A 27,577-nucleotide genomic window follows, 5' to 3' on the forward strand; every position below is an offset into this window, starting at 1 on the left:
GAAGGTATTTAATGACAAAGAGGGATACTCTGAATAAACAGATGAAGAAAGAGAATGTGGGCTGAGGTAGGGATCTTTCTCTTTTAATATTTGTAGCCCTTAACATATAGAAAATGCAATATCTTACTAAAAACTCATGCTTCCCCTCAACTCCTTTTATGCAGTATGTATCACATCTCCATTACCACTCAGTGGTCACATACATAATCCTGCGCTGAAGGAAAATCTTCAAATTCAACAGTTCTTATTCCAGAAAAATGGTGTTCAGGAGTGCCTCACATTTGTCATTAAAGTAGAATTCTAGTAGTTTAGCTGATCATTTAAACTATTTTTAAGCTACAGCAGAACACCAGGTGAATCAACTGACTGACTGCTGTTATTGATGGAGGCCTGTTTTGCTCAACATGCCAGACATTTTTTCCACATGACTGAAAAAGATATTCTTCATCAAAAATATCTTCATTTTACCTTTCTTGGGCACATACCCCAAAATCCATGACAAAACAAAACACCTCATTTTGTTCATTTACTGCAGTCTCCTCCATAGAAAAGACTTTAAATTCTACAGCTCCAATCCCAACAAAATGGCATTAAGGTGTGCCTTATTTTGGTACGCACATAGAATGCATTCTAGTTGTTTAGTAGAACTGTGGTTAAGCTGCAGTAGATAACTGGGAAATCATCAGACACACTGCTGATGCCACTGAAAGTAAATGATTTACTCAGCATGTCAAAACCGTTTTTCACTTTGCTGACAAAGATATTTGTTAATTTATAAAAATGAGTGCTTGCTTCAGCTTCTGGTGAAAAAAACTTAATTTACACGAGAAAATGTTGAGAGAAACGGTTTGCTCTCAAAGATGGTTCGTTAAACACCTGAAAGGGACCAACATTTTTCACATGGTGAAATCACCCCAGGAATCACCAGAAATTCCTAGAATTGCCATGGTGCCACCATTGCATGATGTATGTTGTATATTTTGATGTATATTATGACAAAAATCTTCCTTCCTGTATGCTTTTTTTAGTGACCCTCAAAACCACACAATCAAATACAATGCATTTCAATTAGGGAAACAAATTGCTTTATCACTGTATCACTGAACAAATACAACCTGGTTGCATCATGTAATCCACTACCTAAATTATGTCCTGAAAAAACACAAAATGAAACCGAATATCCTACCATTTTGTGACTTTTTCTCTAATTCTAGGAGCCTAATTCACAACTGCAAGATTATCCAATGGGGGCAGTCCTAAGTGGCTTTTGAAAAGGTGTAGCAGTGGGGTGTGTCAATAGCCACCTAGGAGTGCCAACAGTTGGATAATATTGTTTAAATAATCAAATAGTATCTGAATGTGTATCTGGCAATGCATCATAGATACATTTCACCAATATGCAGATGACAGACAGATCTACTTAAAATTTCCTCAATCTTAGGCATTTGGGTCCAAAAAAGTGCAAACTTTTATGAAAGTATGTCTTCCAACGCTTCTAAAACTCAATGCAGAGAAAACTAAATTTAGTAAGTACAAGACTTGAAATTCAACACAGGCTGGTTTACAGATCAGCATAGTAAATGATTTGTTAGTTAAAATTGAGAATGGGATTTTTACTTTGGCTGGTACTGTGCCCTCAAGACTCAGATATAGCAAATGCAACCACATTTTCTATTTCACAGGATTTGTATGGCTTCTCCTCCGTACATGGCAAATTAATGTTTAAGATTTTCCATATATTTTTGCTCATCACCTAAAATATCTGATGTAAAAAAGAATTTGAACATAACTTAACATATTATATGTGAAGACGGAAAAAATACCAACACACACAAAGAGGCAGACCTTTGAAGGAGCTGTTCCTCCCTATGGAGTTCCCTCCCAATTATTTGGTGTTGCTCAGAGACTTAATGCTATTTTTTTCAAAAGTGAAAATCCATTTGTTTAAACCCTACTTCATCTGTTTCGGGCTTTCCTCTAGCCCTTCCACTTTTTGACCCTTTGCTATCCCATCTTTCTTAGCCGACCCCTCTTAAACCTTCTTCTTCCCACCTCCTTCACCTCCTCCAACCTTTCGTCATGTCGCTTCCCCACTGAGATCTACCCGCCTCCTATTTTCCCTTCCTCCTGACATGGCCGTTACCCCCGCTGTGGTATACTTCCACCTTCTTCCCCAACTGAACCGCCTTCATCCTCTTTATTACCTATTCTGCATCTTTTCCACTCTTTTCTATATTTCTCTACCTAACCAAATTCTAAAATTAAATGGGTGATTGACGCAAGGAGAGGAGTTAAATTTCTTATGTGTATAATATAGATTCTTCCCTTAACCCTTGCGAGGGGAGCCTGGCGTTACCATGTTGTTGTACGTAGGACATTCTGACAGGGGCTTAACTATCAATAGTGCAGAAAGTGCAGTGGCACCGGGGACGAGGTGTCAGAAGGACCCTCTGTACCCTAATTATAGCTGTTTTTTTACCATGAACCCATCAGATGGAGGGCATATTCCTTGCTTGCATTAAGGCCCTGGGCACTCGTGCTACGGCATGCCGACACCCTCTTGGTAGAGAAGCAAAAGATGAAACTAAATAAAATATAAATCACTTTCTGATTGGGTAAGAAACAATACTTTAACACCTTTTAAGGAGAACATAAATCGGAATGAGCTGCCACCAAGACAGTGCAGGCGACCTAGCGAAATACCACTGTGCGCTACATTTAACTAATCCGAAGAACACGATATGTATGGAGATCTAAACACCAGGCTACTCAAGTCCATTTAAAGTACGTGAGTTTACATCAGGAGGGGGGAACGTGGTGGAAAAGCTGCAGAGAAGAGTCAGTCAGCCTAGAAAAAAGTCTACAGTGTAGCAAAGAATTTGAGCGTTTCAGCACTTCTGCTCATCGGTTTCTGTGAAACACTTCATATCACCCACTTACAACTGCCAGCAGTGCCCTATGAGGTAAGAGTCTGTATTCACTCAGTTTCGAGAAGAGAAGTGTCTGCTGCAGAGAATTCTTCATAAAAGTATTACAAAAATGTACATGTGCCCTTTACATCTATCTACCATATTATCTCAATTGAAATAAGGGGTCAACTGGAGTTGGAAGAGTAAATTGCTCATTCATACAAGAGATAGTAAGTGATTTTGTAGACATTTCCAAATGAACATCACGTACACATTTTGGAAGGAGCATATTAACCACATATAGTCATCACCACTATCTCAATCTTTCCTGTCACAGTCTCTTATTCTGTGTGATTGAGTCGTTGCCTGGGTGACCAGAAATCCGTTTATTACTTTTGGAGAAAATTGAATTCTTTCTTCTGAATTTACCTTTGGTGATAATGTGGAACTTTACTCCCACTATGAGGACCGCTGCCACATAAGCAGAATGATCTCGCGACTGGACCCAACCCCTACAGCTAAGACAGTGTGTGCCGGGCACCACTGAGCCAGGATCATTGCCACTGGGGAGTGGTCCATGGCATGAGTGGGTGCGGCCAAGGGGCACTCCAACTGCCACAGCTCTAGCTCGCCTCAATACTTGAAGTAAGTCTGCCTGAGCCCGCAGTCCTGGTATGTAGTAGTTCAGCTAACCTACAATGGCTGCTATTAATAAATAAAATGAATGCTTCAATCCTTCTGAGTTGCCTGCGCCCCCGGCCGGTAGTGTACTGAGTCTGAGAACTGTGCAGTCACACAGTTTCAGTGTTCGCCTGCCTGCCGTTAGCGGACTTTTGTTCAGTGATTTAGAGTTTCTAATTGCTCAAATGGGTGTTATTTCTGATATTTATGATGTTTCTCTTCTCTTCATTGCTGCTTAATTTTCCTCATGACTGAAAAAAGGAAAATATCACACATAGCAATATGAATCCTTGGCAGTGATGGCGTTACTATAACCCTTGATGTGTGGTACTTGGCAGGGCTGATGGACAGTGTTTCTATTTATAAAACAAAGCTCTCTTTTCGAGGAAACCAACGACATCTGCCCAATCAAACCCTGTAAACTTAACTCCCAACATATGAGGAGAGCCAAAGCCCTGCTCCTGGTTATGACTAACTCATCACTGTCTAGTGACAGCTGCCTGTCAAGACAGATGGTAAAAAGGGCACTAGAGCATCAGAAAGAGAAGCAAGCTGCCCAGTAGCCCGTTGCAACGTATAGGCCTTCAAGACAAAAATGAGTGGAAATAATGGGGATGAGCATATGGAAAGACTGTTGGGGGGAGGGTAATTCCCTTGTGAAATAAAGACCAATAAAAAATATGCAGCAGGTCAGGGGAAAACGCAAAGCAAGCTGGTGTGGGTATTATAGAGAGAATAAGTGGATTGTAGAGAGCAAGGAAAGAAGACATGCAACCCCAAGCAGTGTTGAATGGAAAAAATAGTCCCTTCAAGTACGCAGTGTAGGGATACAACTCATCTGATCAGAAGATATGTCAAATAGCGATGCTCTCGGGGTGGGGCAAATACACGAGGTGGCAGGCGAGCTATAGGAAAATGAACATGGACTTGAGCTAGATAAGAAAGCCAACCATTCAGGAGTAGGAGGCTGATCCAAATCCCATTCTAGGTACTGTATTAGAGACAATAGGTATTCAACAACAGACTTCAAAAGCAGTCTGTAGGTGAGATCTAAATATAAAGCAAAAACTTGAGTGACAGTCATAGAGGTGGCACCTGCTTGATGTGGGAGAAGGGCAGGTGACGGAGGATAAGGACCGAGATCACCAGCAAGACTTGAGCCACCAGGATGACTGTAATTAAAAGGGCGAAACATGCAGGATTAGGACCTCAAGAATCAAGATGATCAGGAGCAAAAAGACTGGGTCTAAGATGACAAATCCAGGAAGAACCTCTGGGCCAAAACTTGAAAAACAAGTACCACAGCACCTGTGCCAGAAGAACCAAAAGTGAGACAAGGAGGACCAAAACCAGAAACAACCGATGGGCCAGGGCCAGGTCAACTAATACCAGGACAAACAGGATCAGGAGCACCAGAGTGAGCAGGACCATGGGGATTAGAACCAAGAGGCCTGACATTAGGAGGTTTAGGAATTGGAGGACACAAAGATCAAGAGGTGTAGAACAGGACCAGAACTAGAAAGGAAGGTCACAAATAGGAGTTTGGACCAGGAAGATGAGGAGGAGCATGGCCAATATGATCAGGGCCAGTGGAATATAGAGGACCAACTTTAGGTTTATCAGTAGAACAAGGAACAAAAGGACCAAGATGACCAGAGGGCCAAGAGAAGGTCAAGGCAGACTAGTTGAACCAGTACAAGTGGAACTAAAAAGGTCATGGGAAGGGGGGCCAGAAACGCAGGCACAAAATCCAAGATGATCAGCAGCAGAGCCAGAATGGCCAGCACCAGGACCTGGGAGGACAACCACCAGAAGATCTAGGACTTGGAAACTTAGAAAGCCAGGAGTATGTGGTGTACGAAGAGATGGAAGATTGTTAAACTAAGTCAGGACCAGGAGAACATGGAGCCCAGGGATAAAAGATTAGGAACAGGGCCAGGAGGAGTATCAGAATAAAGAGTAGGGACAGGAAGCAAATCACGAGGTTGAGGAGGAGGACTGGGACCAAGACAATCGCAAGAATCAGTAGGATGGGGATGGGGTTGGGGATTACTTGAGCAGGACGAGGAGGACCAAGATCAAAAGGAGAGCCAGGAGGATTATAAGGAAGGAGCGTATATGCCATGAGTATCCAAGACCAAGAGGATTAAAAGGGTCAAGCGGAGGAGTATTGGGTATATGTGGAACAAGACTAGGACCCAGAGGAGAACCAGGAGGATGTGGAGGGCAGGAGGACCAGGACAAGTAAATCTTTGCAGGGCCAGGAATCAGAGGAGGGTGAGGACCAGGAGGAACATCAGAAGAATAACCAAGTGGATGGAGAGAGTACCAGGAGAAAATGAAGGATGAGGGTGAGAAGGTCAAGAAGAGGCAGGAGACCAGAAAGATGAAGATAATGAGTAGAAGGACCACCAAGCAGATAAGGACCAGAAGGAAGGGGAGTGGAATGAGGAGGAGGAGGAGACAGCCAATGTTTTCTAGGCCCCATGTACAAAGCAGGCCATTATTTACAGGGGTCACACCTCTCAAACAATTCCTAGTAACTCGTCTTCGCCCCCAGACCCTGGAAAGACCCTATCCTTTTTCAGCCAACGTAAAGCACTGCTTAAGACCTACGGTATTTAAAACATGCAGTCTGTTTATGACCAATTATTAAAACCAGAAAAGCTTTTATACTATATGTTTCCTTATTGAAAATGTCATAGGCAAAGAGTTTTGCAAAAATGGTAGATAGGCAGACTTGTTGTTTCTGCCCCTTACACCGCTGCCCCTCATGACTCTGCCCTCTTTCTGCTGCACCCAAAGGATGGGATCCCACAACAAAAAATTTCCACTGATGAGTACAATACACTTTTCTCCAGACGTAAGCCCTACTCTTCATTGAATATTACTACCCTAAAGCATGTGACAAGAAAACACCTGTACTTTCACAGAGAACCAAAGGCACTTCTTTAAGGAACATAGTTCAAAGTTTGGATTAACAATGTATAGCTCATTAGGACTCTTGCATCAGCTCCTTTTCTGTTTTATCAGGCCAAAGTGCATTTCTAGAAGCACTACGCAATTAAAAAAAAAAACATTTACAGGATGATAAAATAGTAGGCCTTGATAAACGTAATGTAACTATAATGTCATTAAAAATTGGCAGGAGAGTTAAAATGATTCATAATTTCAATTCAGGCCTCTTGTTCGTTAAGGTGCATAATTATAACAATGGCAAGAATGAGCTTTTTGAATGGCATTCTGTAGAGCACTTCTGCTGTTTCTGAATGCTGTAAGTAAAAGGTGTTACTAGTACCCCATTTAATGATAATACATTTACCAACATTGGAAAGAGGAGACCGTCTCAGGATTGTTACCTACATAGCACTGCATATTTAGAAGTGAGAGTTAAGCTAACTCAACAAACCTACCAGATGAATTCCTGGGTTGGTTTTCATTTGGTGAAGTGCATAGTTCCGGATTCTGGTCTTAATGTTTGCTGGTGCAGGAGCTGCAAGACTGAACATTGGGAGTGTTGTACAGTGGACAGCATTAACTTACCACTGAGTATGTGTGCTTCACCCTTTTTCATCCATCCCCAAAGATGGGTTGGAGCCGAGCATTGCCTGTGAAGGGTGCGGCCCACCTGCCAGCCTGACTGACAGAAATCTTGCGCTGCCATGCCTTCAAGTAAAATGTCAACCCCCAGGCCAATGCAGGGTGTGAAGGACGGATTTGCAAGATAGAACTTTAGTGTTATCCTAGAGTGCTCCTAAGTTTTAAAGCCGCTTTTAGACCGAATGTGACTGTCGTACTGGTTTCGATTCATACTGGTATGTTGGGTAGGGGCGGAGCATGCCTATGTGGGTTGACATACGCCGTCCAGACTGATTGGCTGAACACCTGCAATGCCAAGCCTAGAGATCAAATGTAAGCTCTGAAGCCAGTGCAGATTGACAGAGTGTGAAGAAAGCTAAGAGCAATGCTGACAAGCTGCATGTTCAGCTAGACAGCAGAGGTAGTCAGAGATTGTGGACAGATAGTCTTGAGACCTGCTGTTAACTTGCTATCCCAGTTCTAGTTGTATCTAAGTAATTTTATCAGATTTATTTTCTCCAAATTCTTATTACACCAGAATTTTAGGTTTACCTATTATAAAAAAATAAAAATTCTTAATTGTGGTAGATCATGACCTTGATGCATAATATTATCTTGAGACATCGAGGTATGACTTTTAATTTTATTCCAATCAATGACGAATGCCTTGCAAGAAGCACAGAGGATAGTAATTTTCCAAACCGAAACAACAGAAAGGGTAATTGTTTCACAGCTACTTTGCATCTAGAGGGTCCAGGTGGCATCAGATTTAGTGCTCTTCCGTTAAGCTCTCCCACTTGTCACCGCATCAGAAACACATATAGAGCATTGATATTTTGCATTCCATGTGAAATGCAGTACGAGGTAAGAGAAATGATGGGTTCCATCTGAAATTCACTATTAACATGTTAATTAACCAAAACATTGTGAAAACAAGTAGAGTGCTGCTTCTTTTTTTTAAATGAATGGAGTTTTTCAAAGTCCATGCCTCTTAAAGTCAGTCAGAACACTTCTCTGGTACGGGTTTTATGGTAGGTACAAAGCTTTATTTCGATATAGAAATATCTTAAAAGCACATAACAATAAAAATACAGTTCATATTATTTATAAAAACACTTAATAAATAATTAAAAAGACTAGATAAAACAGTATTAAACCATTTACAGCTTTGAATTGTATAAGAAATAAGGAAAAGAACAGGAGGTTACATAAAAAGAAATTCATCAATTAAGTCTGATCACCCATGCCCAGCTAAGAAATTTGGCTACCCCACACGCCAATACTGTATTAGGGTTAGATTGTAAAATTCTTAACGCTGGGGCATAGCCTCTGGTCTCAAGTAGGCGACAGACAGGCTTTAGCCTTTTGGATCTGGGCTTTTTGTAGGCACTGCAAACAAAGAAGACATGTGGAATGGATTCAAGCTCAGTGCTGCAGTGCGGACAGGTGGCAGGCGTTTGGTAGGGGGGTTTCCATTTTGAGGTGCGTACACAAACTGGCAGGGTTTTCATTCTAAACTGAACATATAAAGCCCTATCTTTGGGTTTTCTAATAAAGTCCATATAGGGTTCAAGCAAGGGTATGGTCTTATGCAGTCGAAACCCATCAGTAAATCTACCCAAGTTATCCGCTCTAGATTCTTGGGCGTCAACCCACAGCCAGTAAGCCCGCTTGACTTCCACTTTAGATATTGGAGCACCAGACTCCCACACTACCCATAATCCAATGGCCGTAAGGAGTTCCTTCATTTTAGAGAGCCAGACAATTTTGTGAGACCCCTGCAAGTTCATAACTTCTTTAAGGCCGTCGGCATAGCACTCTAGCTCTGGTGTGCGCCACAGGCGGGCCCAATAAAGAAGCGGGTGCAGAATTACGAGATCTTTGATCGATCTGCGTCCAAGATCGTATTGAATGGGCTTGCTAGGGGTGCTCTTGGGGATAGACAAAAGCTCCTTATAAAATTTGTTTTCGGCCATTACGAGGGAGTCGATATTATTAAACCCCCAGAGCTCTGCCCCGTACAGTGCACTGCCTACTGCTTTAGCAGAATAGATCTCTAAGGCAGGAGCTATGGGTCTTGATACTGAGGATCTATGCTCCCTGCTTATTACGCCCACAACCCGTTTATGGTTTAAAGCCATTTTTTCAATGTGTGGGGTCCACTTGAGTTGGTCGGATATCCTAATCCCAAGATAGTCGAACATTTTAACTCGCTCTAATGGCTCTTCATTAAGTGTGAGCGTACGACTGGCTTTCCTACTGGGATTAAAATAGAGGAGCTTGGTTTTAGAAGTGTTAATAACCAAGCCCCTTAAATTACAAAAGGAACAAAACCGATCCAGCAATTTTTGGAGCCCCATGGGCATTTTGGAGACTAGTAGCGTGTCGGCGAAGAGCATAGCGGGAACTTTCACACCAGCCAGATAAAAAAGAGACCACCCCATTGACAAATAAGGAAAAGAGGGTCGGTGCCAAAACACATCCTTGGCGGACACCTCTGTTCACCGGGATTTTATCAGTTATCTGCTCCTTAGTGCCCCACCGAATGCGTGCGTATGTTCCATCATGCATGCGGGCCAACAGGTGCAGAATGGGCAGAGGAAACCCCATCTCTTGAAGAACCGCCCACAGACGCCCTCGGGGGACCAGGTCGAACGCGGTCTTCAGAACGATAAAAGCCAAGTACAAACCACCCTTGCTGATCGAGACTGTCTTCCAATGAAGTAGTAACAACCTGAAGGCCTGATCTACAGTGCTAGTACAGGCCCTGAAACCCGCCTGGAAGGGGGAGATAATATTATTCTCCTCTGCCCAAGAGAGGATTCTTTCCAGAAGGACTCTGCCAACCACCTTCTGACCAGCATCGATCAAGCTGATCGGACGATAGTTGGCAGGGTCACCCCTTGGCCCCTTCTTGTAAATAGGAATCACTTCTGCCCCCCTCCATGAGTTTGGGACTGGAGCCCCAAGGAGGAGGGCATTAGTCAAGAGGGAGAAGAATTTGGCCCATTGTTTAGGGCTGGCGCGGAACAGATTGCCAGGGATGCCATCCTGGCCCGGTGCCTTACCTTGGACTATTTTGCTAATCGCAGACTCTACCTCACTCTGCCCTATAGGATCGATACATTGGGATATATCATATTGGGGTAATGTGCATTCTGCCATCACTTCGATGTTCTCAGGAACTTCTACCCCTTCGTACAGTTTCCTAAAGTGGTCGAACCATTCCCTGTCCGTAATGTGGTTGGGTAGTGGGTCTGCACCGCCATCATTGTTTTTTCTTACTAGAGCCCAGAATCGTTCCCCGTTCCTGTTCTGACTGGCCAGTTTTAGCTCTTCCCAGTGGGAGTCATCCCAGGCCCTCTTAGCCACTGATAATGCACGCCTGTACACAGCTCGGGCTAAACGAACCTCAGTTGGATCTCGGGTTTTGATGGCACAGATCAATTTGGACTTAGCCCCTCTGCATTCATGGTTATACCACCTGGCTGCGGGCTTCCTATGCTTCGACTGGCTTGCCCCACATCCATCAAGGAAGAGAGCGGCCATCCTGTCAATTGTCTCTTCGTAGACCTTGTTGGCCTGGACAGAACCGGGATCATCAGTGCAGAGTGCAAAAAGCTTCTCGTCTGATCTCTTACAATTTCCCCCAGGGCATTTGTCTTTTGCTCATTAATGGTAAATATATGCCATTTGATGAACCTTTTGCAATTCGAGGGTACTATTTCTCTAGTCGCCATTGTTAGTCTGTTGCTGGACAGGGGGTTCCCCACGGGTATCAAGTTGCACAGGCTAAGGGATAGAGGGTTATGGTCACTATGGATAGATGGAATAACCGCCATATCTGACACATATCTCCACAGTCTCTTGTCAACCAGAATATAGTCAATTCTGCTGGGGCAGCTAACCCTATTATAGGTGCATGCACCAGAGAAGTCAGACGGTGTGCGCCCATTCACTGCTACCAGAGCGTGCTCCAACGCCAAGGCATTCATTTGGATAATAACTGGTGTCCACTTTTTAATCGGCACAGTTGTCAATTACGGAATTCCCCATCTCGCATCTTCCTAAAGTAAACCTACCGCGCCGTCGGCAGCCAGCGGTTCAAAAGTGCAATTGAAGTCGCCAGCAATTAACGGCAAAGTATCTGGGGAGCAATTACAAAGCGAGTCTGCAAGTAGGGCAATGGTAGGAGATTTACCACCCCCTGGTATACCTCTGGCATAGATGTTAAAAACTTCCAAGGTCACTGGGGCTTGGGGGACCCGGATCGATAACCTCATCATGTCGTGGGAGATTTTAGGAGAGTAGGAAATCTTACAGTTTAACGAAATTTTAACCCAGACAAGTAAGCCGCCAGACGGGCGACCCCGTCTAGAGGGTGTAGCTGGGACATAGAAGGTAGAATAGCCAGGCTTGTACACTGGTTCCAAACGCCATGTTTATTGGAAGAGACACAGGTCATACCTATCAATTAGTTCATTCCAATCGGGAAGAGCTGTTTTATTCCCAAGACCTGCGACATTCCAAGAAACAACGCTCAAAACTCTACTCTTGCCATTAGTATATAATGTGACAAGTTCAATCCCATGGCCATCGGTGGAAGTCGGGATGCTGGGGTTAGCAGAAACTATGAGCTCCTCAAGTCCAGAATTACCAGTATCCAGCGGGGTAAAATGGACCACCTCAGTTCTTCTCTCACGTGAGGTACGGTCGGTACCTTGGGCCTTATGGTTATCATCCCTAGTTACCAGGGAAGGAGGCACTGGCAGTGGGTTGCCACGGTCTGCATTTAACCTCTGTGGACTACTGGTTTTGTTTTCTATAGTCTTAATGGAAACTAAAGAGGGCTGGGAGAATCCGGGAGATTCCATGAGTCAATCGACAGCCTCCAATGCGCTGTACCGATTGTAACAAGGGATGGGGGGTTGAGTAAACTGGGGGCCATACGATTCATCGCTACACTGACTACCGCCGTGGTTAAGCCACCCTCCTTTACGCTGTACCAGATTCCATCCCTCTACTCCCCCGTCACCTGGGACGAGACAGTTCAGGTCCCTACGCACCTCATGCCTCCTCCCTCCCCAGGAATGGTTGGTATCCCTCAGCCAACTCCAACCATTATCCAACTGCTCCCCAGGCATGTAAAAATAGAACAATGGTCTGGCCACAATCACAGTGCCGTTGGATCCAGGTTTCCCCATGCAAATATACTCCACAATACGAGGATCCTCAAAAGTCACTACTACACAATCCCCCTGCAAAACTTTCCTATTGGGGCCCACCCAGGGGGCTCTCTCAACCATCAAGATGTTGCTACGGGTGTTAGGTGGTAATGGATGAATGTTAGCTAGCCAATGGCATACCTTGTTTTTGAGCGCCCGGAAGGGTTCTGTAAATGTCGAGGCCAGCTTCGGTACCCCTGTCAAAACGATTACATAGCGACAGGCGTCAGGTGGTAAATTGATATTTCGACGCTTCTGGCTCTTAACAGGGAGGGTTGAATCCGATTTTGGAGTGGGGGCAGCGTGACTATTCAACTTAGTTTGGTTAGTGGGCTCAGCTAATGCGTGGGGCTGGACATCCCCTTTCATGGACTCGGGATTGAGGCAGGTCGGCAGTGGAGTCTTAGGTGTATTATTCTTTACTACTGCTGGTTGTTTCTTAGCTTGTTGGGGGTTACTGACTGGGGCAGTTGTATGGGTTGTCCTATTAGCACAGTGTGTTGCTCGAGGTCCTAGGTCCTTGTGTAGATCCTGGAGCAGTTTTTCAATTCCATGAAGCTCAGCTTCTAAGGGAGCAAGTAGGATTTGTATAATGTTAGTCAGGGCGTGGGCTAAGGTCTCATCCCCACCAACTGTGCCTCCTAATCTGTGGGCTCCTGACCTGTCAACTATAGGGCTATCTTCAAGGATAGCAGCCATGGTGCTATCTAGGATGGTGTCGTCGAGTATACTCAATGGTAATCGTAAGGCCTCGGGTCGGGTCTCTTCTATCCCAGTGTTACTCCCAGTGTTACTCCCATTGGATGTTCTGTTGGGTTCCCTCTCCACTTCTATGCTGTCTCTCTCTCTAGTAGGCATGTCAGTACTTCCGAATTTTAATCCACTGGCGTTTATAGTGTTGGGGATAATCGTTTTGGGCTGCCTGCATTTAGAGATAGCCCCCTCCCGCTTCCACCTCTTTCGAATAGCGGAGTTATCGTTTTGGTGGTCATCCAAAGTGGATGTAGGGCTTGGAGCAGATTGGGTTTGGGACAGAGACTGGGTGTCAGGAGGAGTAGAGTCCAGTGCTGGTGCTGACTGGCTACAGGTGACATTATGGAGCTCAGCGTGGATCAGTGCAGAGTTAGTAATGCTTAGGGAGTTGTTGGGAGTACGCACAGAACCAATATGGCCCAAGGATGACCTTTTTGCTGCTGCTAGTTCTTGGGAAACCCTTCTTTCCATCAAAACGATTCATTGGTCTATTAAAGAGTTAGTGCGGACGATAAAGTCGTCCAGAGTTCCAGTAAGTTTTTTTCTAGCGCCCGCCGCTGCCATACTTCTAGTTTCCCGGCATTCCATGGACTGTACCAAATACTGAAAACTATAAGACAGAGAACCGGCAATGAAAGGTCCCACTTTCTAAAACCCTACAGCATTAGTGATAGACACCAATAAGGGACCATACAAGAGCCACCATAGGGCGTAAGGGTAACCAGTGGGGGCTTACAGTTCAGATGAATGAATTGCCGTCGCTGGTCAGCCAAGGGCTATGGCCCAGCCCAGTCTCTTCAGGCCTCTGAGGGCCACAGAGGGCCCGCCCTTTGCCCGGGCTTCGCGCGCGGCCCGCAACGCGGGTAGTGACGCTCTGCTTTAAGCGCCACCTGGCGCAATTTCCCAGCAGACGGCTTCCTGCCGCTATGTCCTCTGGGAATTGTGGACCTCTGCGACTCTAGCTCTCCCCCACACTGCGGCCGCAATGATGTTCCTGGGGTGCAACGGCGGGAGGAGAGCGAGCGCGGCTGGCAGGACGGCGATGCCGGCAAGGTAGACAGTGGGCACAAGTTCGGTAAGCTCCCAGGTGAAAATGTAGAAAAGGCGTCCCACTCCACCGATAGTGACGCTCTGCTTTAAGCGCCACCTGGCGCAATTTCCCGGCAGGCGGCTTCCTGCCGCTATGTCCTCTGGGAATTGTGGTCCTCTGCGACTCTAGCTCTCCCCCACACTGCGGCCGCAATGATGTTCCTGGGGTGCGACGGCGGGAGGAGAGCGAGCGCGGCTGGCAGGACGGCGATGCCGACAAGGTAGACAGTGGGCACAAGTTCGGTAAGCTCCCAGGTGAGAATGTAGAAAAGGCGTTTTATGTTAAATGACACAGGTTTATAGCAGCGTTATAAAGTGGTTTCTGACCAGATTAATAACTCCAGATGTTCTGCTTATTGACCACCTTTTTTTTTTTACTTTGCAGGGAGTGGCTCTCAAGCACTGTAAGCTTCTCTTAAGCATATGCAATAAGCATTGTAAAGGACAATGCCTTTTATTTATGTTTTGGGGTTTAAAACATAAATAAAAGGCATTGTCAATTATAATACTAATAGCTCGAACTCGCATGAATGCGAGACCTATTGCATTGCAAATGCTTGTTATAGTCGAGTTGTGATTTAATTAGTCACCTGTAGTAAGATAATAACTAGCTTTTCAACTGTAATGCTTCATTACAGTTAATTGTGTTGTTATAATGCCTGCTACCAAAACCAGCAGCCAAGATAATGGGCAGGTTATGGAGCATGTTTGCAGCTGCAGTTTAAACAACAAAAGCTATTCTTGCAATTTATTTTTCTAAAACAATCAATTATTGGCAGAAAGGAGAGATTTATGGCAACATGTTTATATTTTTGCATACAGTTTATTAGAAGAAAGAAAATCTCTCTGTGTGTTACTACTCATTTGAACCTATAGCCTTTTTTTTGTAAATCTGATCACATTATACGGATTCTTAAATGTTTTTGCAACAGATTAATAACTTTCTGGTGTATTTTTGGTTTTCGCTACACGTTCGCAGACACAGTATCACTGTCATCTGATGGAGTCATACCCCAAGGTTTTAAAAGGTGTGTGTGAAGAGTGATAGTGTATGGGAAGAGTAAGGGTGTGATCATTTATAATAAGGAATAAAATACTCACTACCATACGTTGAAAGGATATTGCAAGCCACCTAGGAGTTCTATGGTCTTCTAAATGAACTCGGCCTTTGGCCTCGTTTCACTATATGATCACAGAAGTCTCAGTGACTTGCAATATCCTCATAGTGTACAGCAGAAATTATGTTATTCCATATATTATTTTGCTAATTTTCTGAGATCCTGCGCCAAGTGCTTTTTAGTAGTCTACATTCTTAGGTAGTTAGACTCATAACGAGGCATGAAAGGGAGAGAGTGGGCTTGAGCAGACTGCAGTGTCTGGGAGAAGATGGGCATTGAGTCTCAGAAATGGAATAGTATTATGATGTGTTGCAGTTACAGTATGTATCCAAATGGTATCCATACAATTATAGCCTATGCATTAGGCCAAGCTGCAATCGCTGGAAGCAGGTAGGCATAACATTGTGAATAAAATGACCCAGGAAAAATTAAGACATTTAAGAGTGTCTGGCCTTTGATTAGGCTATGTACACACAGACACCCCCGATTGTGGAAAGAGCTTCCAATGAGAAGAGCAGTGGCAATAGGTTACTGAAAAACTGAACATGACAGTCAGTATTTTATAGGATCCGGTGCGCCGGGCTCACTTACACCTTCACCAAGCTGCTCTCGCTGAACTCCATGCACTTCATTTCTCTACATGTGGGTCATCCCCCTCTTTATCAAATGGTCACAAGGTGAGGTGGCGTCAGTGACAGTTGCAGATCCCACATCACCCAGTGAGGAGATGGGAAGGGTGCACCCCCACTGACTGATTAGGAGCCTTAGGCAGCAAAGGGCTGAAGTCTAAAGCTCCCCGGCTGCATCCATTCATCCATTTATCAGGGAAAGGGGGGTTGTCCTTCAGCATCACAGATCTCAAACATCAGGGATGAAAGCAGGCACCCTAGTAAATCCTGCAATACAGCACATGATAACTGGTGCATGGGCCAGTCAAGCGTGCCTCAACTCTGCCAGACCTTGGCGCAGAATGAGAACAAGTTACAGCACTTATAATATACCATGAATATACGCTCAAAGTAAAGTAGGCAGCAGAAAATTAGGGGTGGGGGAGCTTCAAGGCCCATGTTAGACAGCCGGCTCTCTGAGTACAGCTCTTCATGTATATTGTAAGAAATCCAATTCCAAATTGATGGATCTCGGAGGAAGACATAATTTCTTAGACATTCTGCACAATAGTGTGGGTACCAATAACTATTCTATTGCTTCCAGTTTCTGAAACAAAATGAAAATGACAATGTCCAAGAGATGGTGCTCTTCATAGGTGCAGATTGTGGTCCCTTTTACCTGTACCAGGAGCAACTCAAAACAAATACCATGGGGGGCTAGGAATACCAATTAAAAAGAGCATGTGGGAGAACTAAAGAAAGAGGATGCTGATACTATAGGGAAAATGGCTTAAACGAGTGAAACAGAAGTTTTAAATATTAACACGCACCCAGACATAACATTTAAATAGCTCTGTTTAAATCGCACAGGCAGTACAGTGCATATATTGCAGGGGCGGCTCCTCCACGTGGGCGGAGGAGCGTCGCCCCAATGTTTTCTCACAGTGTAAGAAGCAGAACAGAAAATTGCCCTGGCAGCATTGTGATTGGCTTAGGGGATTGAGGGAAGTTGCCTGCTTCCTGTGAGGAGCAGAGAGAGGAGACACGACGCAGGACCGGAGGCAGAGAAGTTTTTTTTCTTTGTTTTACTCGGTTTAAATGGGGGCGCACCAAAAAGAAGTCCAATGAGATAGTTTCTTGTATATATAGAAAAGTTCTTTATTCATTTTTATCCATTCCTTTAAAATACAAGTGGATGGTCCCAGGCTGGGACCATCCATGCCGCGACGGGGAATCGACCTTTGAATATCGTAAAGACTTTTTGGGGATCCGTTTTACCCATATAAAAAAGAGAAAATACTTTTACTGAATCCACATTTGAAGGATCCACACTACGCTTCCGGTGTATTGAATTTATTTTGCCCTGAAGAAACTCCTTGGAAGGGAGTGAAACGCGTTGGCTGATCTTTTGTACTTGTATTTTAAAGGAATGGATAAAAATGAAAAAATAACTTTTCTATATATACAAGAAACTATCTCATTGGACTTTTTTTTGGTGCGCCCCCATTTAAACCGAGTAAAACATCATTCTGATCTGGAAAGCACAGCAACGTCAAATAGCAGCTGACGTTGGGGTTGGCAGCACAAAAAACATAGAGACGATTTCGGAATTGGATCTTAAGTGCGGCATCGTAGTGTCCGCTGCTTTCCTTCTTGTGATTATCATAGTTTTTTTTCTTTTTAAATGAACCCCCCCTCCCCGCGCGACCACTCACCCTCCCACCCATGAGTCATGCTGGCCACGACTGATATATTGTCTATTCCAGTCTTAGAATACTAATACAAACAAAAAATATTTGTGTTCTCTGATAAAGTTGCTCTTCCTTCATAAGTATAGTTCATAAAACATTGCAGCTTATCTCAAACATTTTCAATACATTCTGAATAGTAGACATAACCGCAGTGCCAATTACGTTCGTTTACAAATTATTAGCATTACGTATCAGCACATAAGAGCTTATGGCCCAATTTTTAACATATACCCTGCCATTCAAACCAGTCACTAGTGTTCTTTACTGAACATTTATCATAGTAGCCATGTCTTTGAGAAGAACTTGAGTCTTATATTCACAGACTTACTTGGTTGCCAAATTGTGTGGGGTTTCAACAGTTATAAGCACCAATACTCCATGAGCAGAGCTTTAAAGGCTTTAAAAAAAAGTCACACTATAAATATAATTTTTTTCCCTCAACACAAAAAATAGGATACCAGTTTGATAAAAATGTGCTGCCGACTATGCTCCATAGAATGCTACTTTGAAGAATACAAATGTATATGATCTGGAATGGTTTTACCTATACAGCCGATTCAGTTATGAGTATAGTCTTAAAGGTAATGCTAAAGTGATGCTTCTGTTGATCATTACATTTTTCAATTATGTATTTAATGTGCTGCAGTTAGAAAGACCCAGAACGAGTGTCCCATCTCCTCTGTTTACATGTATTTAATCCAAGTATATTTATTTTTGGAACAAAAGCACCAAAACCAATCAAAACAGAAATAAAAACTTCACATGCCTGAACATAAGTGCTGACCATTACCAGCATAACTCAATACATGTTTATGCTTCTTCACAAACCCAAAAGTCCTCTTTTAGTGCTATGGACAGTAGAAACGGCAGGGCACATATGCAAGAAATATTATACGTGTTTTATATTTGAAAATGGAATATCAATGGCCTAATTCTCCCACAATGTTAACTAGTGATGGAGTATGCAAAAAAAGAGAGAAAAGGAGGTCATGCAATGTGAACATGCCAAAGTAGATGAAGGGACACATGGTATATTAGAAGATTAGAATGTTGAGAGATTTATTGAAGACAATGATGTGGTTCAGGGCAGATAATGGGTAGGCCGGCATAGATGTTATGCTCCAACATTCCTTTGTTTGTCTTTCTATTTCTCACTTCTGAATTTATAACATTTTCACCTCATTATGTGAATGTTCAAATTGTACTCCAGCCCTTCTGCCTAGAGTTAAAAAGGTTATAGGCCCTCCGCTGGGCTCAGGCCTACAAATCCTTATTAGGGTCTTTAACAACCATTATGACCCTCGTCAGCGGGGCATTATGCTCTATCAATATTCCCTTGGACGTCCTTTCGCTTCTATAAATACACTTTACAAGCCTCTAGTTAGGACTAGATGTATAACTGGACCATGAAGTGCTCATTTGGATCATACAAGCTTTCCATTTCATCACTGTAAGACAATAAATGAATCACTGAACTTACAAAATGTAGCAGATGACACCTATACTCCACATATCTGTTGCATATCCTATTGCTTCATAGTTTATGACCTCAGGTGCCACAAATTCAGGAGTTCCAAAGAGGACTTTCAATGATGATGTGCTTTCTGCAATGGAAAGAAGACAAGACATTGGCAACATTGTTTTGATATACATAAGATTCTCTTTTTTTTTGGTAATAACTTTTCATTTAATTTTCAAGCGATTTACCCACAGTTATCATTGCATAGGATAATAGCAAGGCTGTAACATACAAAATAACATGTCCATGCCACCTGTGTATTGACCAATGTCATTCAACGGGGATCTGGTAACAATGGAATAGTGGTACATCAGCTATGGGAACACACGAATGTAAATCCACGAATTCAGACCATTCTGATACACCCCCATTTGTGAAAATTAAATGAAAGGGTAATTCATAGGACAGTTTCAAAATGGGGTATCCACCTCCCGAGCGACCTCCATTCCAGCTCATCTCTTCCCCCAGATCCTGCAATATCAGCCCTCCATCGGGTTGGCACTGTTTTCTCGGCAGTTCAAGAATTTCTTCGGTAGTATCAGTGCAAGGAATCTCAATTTCTCAGTACATCGTGTAGCTTAAATATCGCTTGATATGTATAAGATGCTCAATAATGTGTACTTCTTTTAACCGTTGCAAAACTAAACAGTTGACAAAGTCTTTACCTTATGCACATTAGTAGAATGGTGTGGTAACTCCTTTTAACTGCAGGAGAGAAAATATTTTGGGGCCTTGTTACCAAAGTGGAAAGGAGTCTCTTCCTGAAACAATGAATCTAAGATTTTATAGTAAACAAATAGAAGACTCAGCCTAATAAAAATGTACATTGTGTGTATTTACTATGTCAAAATTCTGCAATTTGTAACATTGTTCATTAACCAAGCCTCAGAGGCTTTTTGTCCTCAAATTTGTGTTTTTGGAAAAGTATTATTCCCACTATTAATGTTTGATAGCATTTCACACATTACTGCAAATACACAAATGCCGGAGACATCCAACATTTTACCTTCACAATGATCAAGCTCCTAGCCCTAGATCAGAGGTATGGAATAAGTCACATCATAGACCCGTTACATTAAATACCATGGAAGTACAAAACTTGCCACAAATTTCACCAAGAAAATGCTACTGGACATTTTCACATAAACTTTTAGAACATTTTTCCTCCAAAAAGTAATTTTTATCTACTATATCCCCCTTTTTTGTCCAATATTTTTTTCTAGGATCATTTACTACCATTTACAGAAAGTCTTACCAGTATATTTGGCCTCTTGCCGTTCGTTTGTGTGAGAAAGCGTGTTGACTGAAAGTTGCAGCCCCATCTTAGCTATAAGTCAGCACACCAGGTTGAAGATGTTCAACATTAGTTCAGCAACAGACATTAAAAGTTGGGATGGCCTCTCCACTCCTGAATATCAGTGCTGATGACCCTGCTAACTGTTAGCTAATCATGCTACTGCCACTGTGCAACAAAATATTGGAAAAAAGATGTGGAAAGCCAACTCCGGGTTCTGGAAGAGTCCAATGCTCTCAACCAGTGACATCTGAGCTTTTGCAATGGTCAAGGACTACATCCACTTTTCAATTGGCTCTGGAAGAGAACTGATTGATTCAGGATAAAGAAAATACCACTGCCATGATGCTATGGGATCTCTTGGCCACTTTTAATACAGCGCACCAAAATATTCTGGTCAGCTCTTTGGACAAGATTGGGATACAGGGAATGGTCCTGACTTGGTTCAAATCTTTTTTGACCAATCACATCCATCTTGTCTCTACCCCAATTTACATCTGACAAGGTTGCCCTTCATTGTGGAGTCTCCTGTGGCACACTGAGTTGGATTCTCCACCCACAGCCTTATGCAAAGCCAAGGCGCTAGGTATCTCAACTGACTACATTTGCTCTTTAAAAGCACGAATCAACACAGTGGCTTCTTCCTGCTTTCATATTGCAGAATTTAACGCAGATTCTCCCTTTTCTGTCTGTGGACAAATATCCCCCCTTAGTGCCTGTCCTTGTTCTTTCTCATCTGGAATACTGTAACAGCCTACACCTGGGAACTCCCTGTTACCTAAATTGCAAAATGCAACATATTCAGAAATAAGCCATGAGATTACCAGCATACTGCGAAAATGTGATCATGTATCAAAGTCCCAATGGGCCCTTCACTGGCTTCCAACTGTGCAAAGAGTGCAATTTAAGGCCATTTCCATAGCCCATCAGATCTTCTATGGATAAAAATTAAAGACAACTCTGGTGCGCCATGCTCCTAGCTGATCCTTGAGATCCTCGCACCATCTTTGGACAATATACCTCACGTGAAAATATCCCCTCAATGTGGCTGTTCTTTTTGTTATCTCATACTGAAACGTAGGAATGCTGTTCATAAAAAACCAAACAACCATGTAACCTTCAGTCGAGCACCTACATTTTAACATTTTAATTTTGTTAACTGTTTTTCTTTGTTGATTTTACTCTCTCAGTTGTTAGTTCAGGACACCCAGGTAATGTAAGAGCAGTTTAGAAATAATAATACTAATAATAGCAATACTAATAACAATAAAAGTAATCATATTTGAACTTTGCTGACATTTTAAGTTCCCAAGGTTTGTGTAGTTTAAGAAAATGTTTATGGAGTTACTAAAGTATATTAGAGAATGCACGAGTTTGGGTAAGAATTGAACAATTGATAAGGACACAGATGGAGACCAACAAATTGAATATTAATGAGCAAAGCTATCAGTGTTAACTGATATATAACATGGGTCGTCCACTGGACAGAATCCAATCACAATTACTCCGTCATCACCTCTGATGCTTCCAAATTATTCACCATGGATTTACAGTATAATCATGGTTCTGTCCTATCACCTTTACTCTTTGTCGCATCTTTGCTGGAGGCCTTTCTGTAATGCACAACATGAATACCGCTCAACACTTCATGCAGATAAATGGCATGTAAAATGTGTGAATGTAGCTCTCATGAAGACTACCACTCAAAGATAATTTCTTTCATTTTACTTTTTAATGGTTATCAAGGGCACAAAAATGAATTCCTAGTTATTGGTACAGACAACAACATGGCCAAAGGAAAAGCTTGCTTCCCTAACATGCAGCACTTTTGCCCAAATCCTGCAGTCAATGAAATGTTAAACAGACCTGACTGCCCACATTTTCCATCTGATATTCCTCCAGTAGGGTGGAGCTTGTGGGTCATTTGTAGAGACCATGCAACACAACATGACGGAAGTACAAGTGCCAATCCATGTTCTTCAAGGCACTTCATTTAGCACATGCTTACTCAGTTTTAGCAGTCCTGCTGGCATGGGTCTGATTTCTATCACCTGCAATGTAAATGCCCATGCGGACATAATAAGTCAGTTTCCATCATTGTTTCACAGACTTGGAATACTTAAAACCATGAATGTGCAGCTTCATATTAATGAGGACATTCATCCAGTTGATCAAAAACATCATTAAACTGCTTTTCACTTACAGGCAGCTGTTGAAAAGGAACTAGACACGCTGCTAAAACATGATATCATTGAACGCACTACTGGTCTGACGCCATGGGTTTAGCCCATTGTGGTGGTGCCAAAAGAGGACAGTGGAGGGGCCATTTGCAGCTGTGTCGACATGCGCCAAGATAACAAGGCAATCGAGAGAGAACGACATCCAGGTCCACACATTGCAGATATGATTACCCAGCTGAATAGTGTCAAAGTCTTTCCTGCCTTGATCTGAACAAAAGGTATCATTGACTCAAACTAGAAGACAATTGCAGGTACATTACGACCTTTTCGACCCATGTTGGTTTTTTCAGATATAAATGATTAAGCTTTGGCATGTCGTCAGCTGCAGATCTCTTTCCGGATGTTATTCGGCACATAATACAGCCTGTTACACATGCCATTAACTATAGTGATGAGTTCCACAAAACAAATCTCAAATTCTTTGTACATGTTTTCTGTGATGGGTGCATGAGACCAGACCCAGACAAAGACATGCTTTGTTGTCCACTAGTCCCCCACAAGATGTAACCATGTTGCGGTCCTTCCAGCTACTGTTTCAGGTACAATCATGACTTTGCCACAATCAGTGCACCATTGAGAGACCCAACAAAAAAGAATGCTGTGTTCAGGTGGTCGAATGATTTTGATCACAGCTTCAAGAAAATAAAACATGCCATAGACAACGCGACAAAGATGGCCGATTTTAATCCAAAGGTGCACACTGAGATTGTAGTTGATGGAAGCCCGGATGGGGTTGGGATGCGATCCTGGTGCAGCACAATGGTTGTAAAAAATGCACAGAGACACGTTGTGGCTTATGCAAGCAGGAGTCTGTCACAGACTAAAAGTGGTTATTGCCAACTTGAAAATGAAAGCCTAGATGGAGTGTGAGCTTGTGAGCACTTCAAAGTGTTTCTCTACAGGAATCATTTTACCCTTGTCACTGACCACCAGGCTTTGCCCACCATTTTTGGGAATCCAAAAAGCAAAATGCCCCCTCAAATTGATAGGTGTGGTTAAGACTGCAATAGTAAGATTACACTATTGTACACCATATAGGGGAATACCAAAATCCGGCTGACTATTTATCCTGAGTGCCATTGCAGTCATGATGCTCCATCTAAAACAGCTGTTGCCTAAGTTAACTTAATACTCAAATCTTGAGCCAGCTGCTCGAGACATGAGTGACCTCAAAGATATCATTTCACAACAATATTAGTGGAAATATGCTAGACCTCTAACGGATGAGTTTGAATATCAAAAGTTAAAAAATGTAAGAGAAGAACACTCTGTTACTCAAGAAGGCATTATCTTCACACAGCACAAGGATCGTCTTTCCTGAAACTTTGATACAAGTCATTGATTTGGCCCTGGAGGGTCATTGTGGAAATGTGGCTTCAAGACAGGGTATGCTTTCCTCGCCTGGGTGAAAGAGTTGAAAGAGAATTAAAGTCTTGTAATTTATGCAACTGTCCTTCTCCCAAGACAACGCAACAACACTTGAGCATATTGGATCTCCTGACGCAAGTGTGGGGGAGGATTGCTGTTGATTTCTTTGGTCTCCTTAACAATAGACATAATTTCCTGCTGATGGTTGATCAATATTCCAGGTTTCCCATTTTGTAGGTCATGTCTTCAAACACACACGATAAAGTAATTGGATTCCTGAATGATGTGTTTGTGAAATGGGGTGTCAACTCAATCCTAAGTCTGGTAACGGCCCAACTTTGAACAGTAAAGAATTTAAAGATTTTCTTATGAGCATGAATGTAAAGCACCAGAAATGCACTCCTCTCAGGCCTCAGGCAAACAGGGTTTTTGAACAATTTATGAGTACACTGAAGTGAGTGGTTCCGTGAAGGTGCGTAAGAAGGACCCGACCTATGATCTGCTTTGTTTTCAGCCCTTTGTGCTTAAAGATCCACTCCCCACTCCACCACAGGTGAGAGCCCTACCACCTTGATGTTTGGGAGAGTCATGGGAATGAAGTTGCCCCAAGGTATCATTCTGAGAATTACAGAGGCTGGTGAAATTAGTGAAAAGGATTCGACTAGCAAGTCCAAAATAAAAAAAGTATGCGTATTGACGACGAGGTGCTTGGGACACGGTCTTCAAGGAAGGAGACCAGTTTCTCATTAAACAAAATCTGAAATGTAAGTCTGATACACCATTTGAGGCTAGCCCGCTTCGAAACATGACAAGCAAAGGACATATGGTGACCGCTCAGCGTCCCAACAAGTCCATTTCCATGGACTCGTCCCTTTCCAAACTACTGCCTCTATATTCATCGGCTCCAGATATTTGCACTGAGGAATGTCCACCGGAGGGTCCAAAGAGTCTGAGTACACTTCCTGCCTCTGCATCCCTTACAGCCGAGGAAAGTGCCTCCTTCGTCTCTGCAACCTCCCACGACACGGTCTGGAAGGGTGATTCGAGCACCTCATCGAGGTACTGTAATGTGTATATATGTGAAGTTTGTGGTCTTTATTTAACAAAGGGGAAGATTTTGTGTCTTGTAAATATAAGTACTTCGTAGTCATGACTTAAGTGTTGGGTGTGTCTAACTGTATTTAAATAAAGTTGATGACGCAATGAGAGTTCAGTTAACGGTTGCACTCTGATGAATAAAGACGTGCAGTACAGATCACCATGGGTAGTGTGATCTTTTGCATGCTATTCGGCTGGGCAGGAAACTTCATTTGCTTCCGCAAAACTATTGAGAAAATGTAATCCTGAAATAATTTCTGATTCCTGAAAAAGGGTCTTCATTATGAAAATCTGATTAGCATACCTCAATTTTCCAAGGCATCAAAACCACCAGTCTTCCCAATTTAAAACGGACTAAAATATGTCAGCCAGTGCAATTTTGAGTGTCAAGTGCAGTTGTCATTTTTCTGCCAGACTCCATAATCTCGGTTGGTCAAATCTAATCCTAAAAACATCCTAAATATCTTTGGCCAATTCACAGCTTTCTTCATCATAAAAACACGAAATACCACAAAAGCAAACTAATGTGGATCAGCACTAAACATCCTACAATATTCGATAAAACTTTGCACACCTGCACAAACAGTGTGGAATATCTATGGGAGCAGAATGCTAGAAATTCAGTTTTAAGTTTTGTGTAACACGTCAGACAATATTATTACATACACTCACAATAAAGTTACACTATTCTAAAAGAAGAGTGGCAGCCAACACCGCAACTTTAACAGGTGAAAGTGATGTTTACATTTTTTGGGGCTAAGGTACAGTGAGCAGGAATAATTAAGTTACAACTTTATGAAAGTTCCCAGTATCACTTAGAGGAACAATAGGACTCCAATGATCTATTGCTATTAAAATCTTACTGTGTAAGACAAAAACAACTTGTCATGTTCGAAATTGCCAAGTACTATACCAGCACTATCAATAAAGCGGCAAACAGCAGCAGAATAGTCTCCAAGACACTCAAGTCTCCCTTATCTCGGACCATCGTTTCCCATATTTCGCGCACAACTGCAATGCCATCAACACTTTTTCAGTAAAAAAAATACAACAAATCTTATAGTTCATCAACATTGCCAAGCCTACTACTTGTGTCCATGAGGACTGCACCCCACAATCGGCATTCTATAAACACCTGTCACATACCACATCAACATGTCCCCCAAACCACGTCTTATAAAAATGATGTCTTACCTTTGCCATCATCAAAGTCTCCTCTGAAGAAGCTCTACCACCCCCAATTCATGATCGTCAGTGCCGCTCTTCTCTCAAGACATCTTACCATAAGCTCTCAAAACAGGCCAGACTAACACAAATCAGAAGATGGCCACATTAGACACAGATGACCTTGCTAGTTAGCTTCCCATCATTCTCCTACTCTTCATCTGTAAGATTTTCGAAAAAGCAGTCTATGCATAGCTCTAATATTACATCAATGCAAACCATATCTTCTGTGACTTCAAATCCAGCTTCAGATCATGCTGCATCATGGAGACAAGTGCCTTACAAATAATAAACTTCACCCTCCTGATCATAGATAAAATGAACCTCTCTCCGGATATTACTGGACCTCTCTGCCACCTTCATCACCATTGACTCTCTTCCCTTTATCAATACCCTGACGTCTTGAATGTTATTCCCTGGTAATGTCATTCACTGGTTCTTTTCCTTTCCTACCTATCCAACAAACACAAGTTCAATCACATTGGTACTTCCTAGTTATAAAAGATCCTTATCACCTGCAGAGTCACCAAGCGTTCTTGTCCCCTCCCAGTCATCTTCAACCTCCAAAAAGAGATCCTTGGGACTCTATTCACCAATAACAGCATCCCAAGTGACCAATATGACAGTAACACTTTACTTGAAAGTAGTTGCCTCTGCTCCAGCCATCCAGTGCCTTAAAACACTGGTTGCACCTCGTTCAAACCTAGATTGTCCAGCACCTACCGAATGCTCTACCCCTCCAAAGCAAAATGCTTACTGTTCATGAAGAACAAACAACAACTAATTCAAGCATAGCTCTGTAAAATAAAATTGGAAAGATTTGAACAGTTGCCCCCTGTTAGACTTGGCCCTTTTTGCAGGGTTCTCCCCAAACTTTTTGTCTCTTCCTCCTATTTTTTCCTGACCTGTTGTTGTTGGTTTTAGGACTCTGGCCAGTTTACCACTGCTAATCAGTGCTAAGTGCATATGCTCTCTGTGTAAATTGTTGTAATGATTGGTTCTCCCAGATTGGCATATTTTGATTTACTGGTCAGTCCCTAGTAAAGTGCACTGGGTGTGCCGGGGCTGGTAAATCAAATACTACTAGTGGGCCTGCAGCACTGATTGTGCCACCCACATGA

The 27,577-nt window shown here is 42.7% G+C and overlaps 1 protein-coding gene across 2 annotated transcripts in view; it reads right to left on the reverse strand.

Annotated features, from left to right (window-relative positions):
- The window catches only part of MYLK (myosin light chain kinase), a 1,918,108-nt gene that overhangs the window by 81,146 nt on the left and 1,809,385 nt on the right, over positions 1-27,577 (reverse strand). For both annotated transcript variants that reach the window (XM_078682035.1, XM_078682036.1), the window contains one exon: positions 19,194-19,317. In XM_078682035.1, coding sequence (XP_078538161.1) covers positions 19,194-19,317 — 124 coding nt within the window. The remainder of the gene's footprint in view (positions 1-19,193; positions 19,318-27,577) is intronic.

The sequence above is a fragment of the Lissotriton helveticus genome, chromosome 3_1, assembly GCF_964261635.1.
Source record: "Lissotriton helveticus chromosome 3_1, aLisHel1.1, whole genome shotgun sequence".
NCBI classification, from domain to species: Eukaryota; Metazoa; Chordata; class Amphibia; order Caudata; family Salamandridae; genus Lissotriton; species Lissotriton helveticus.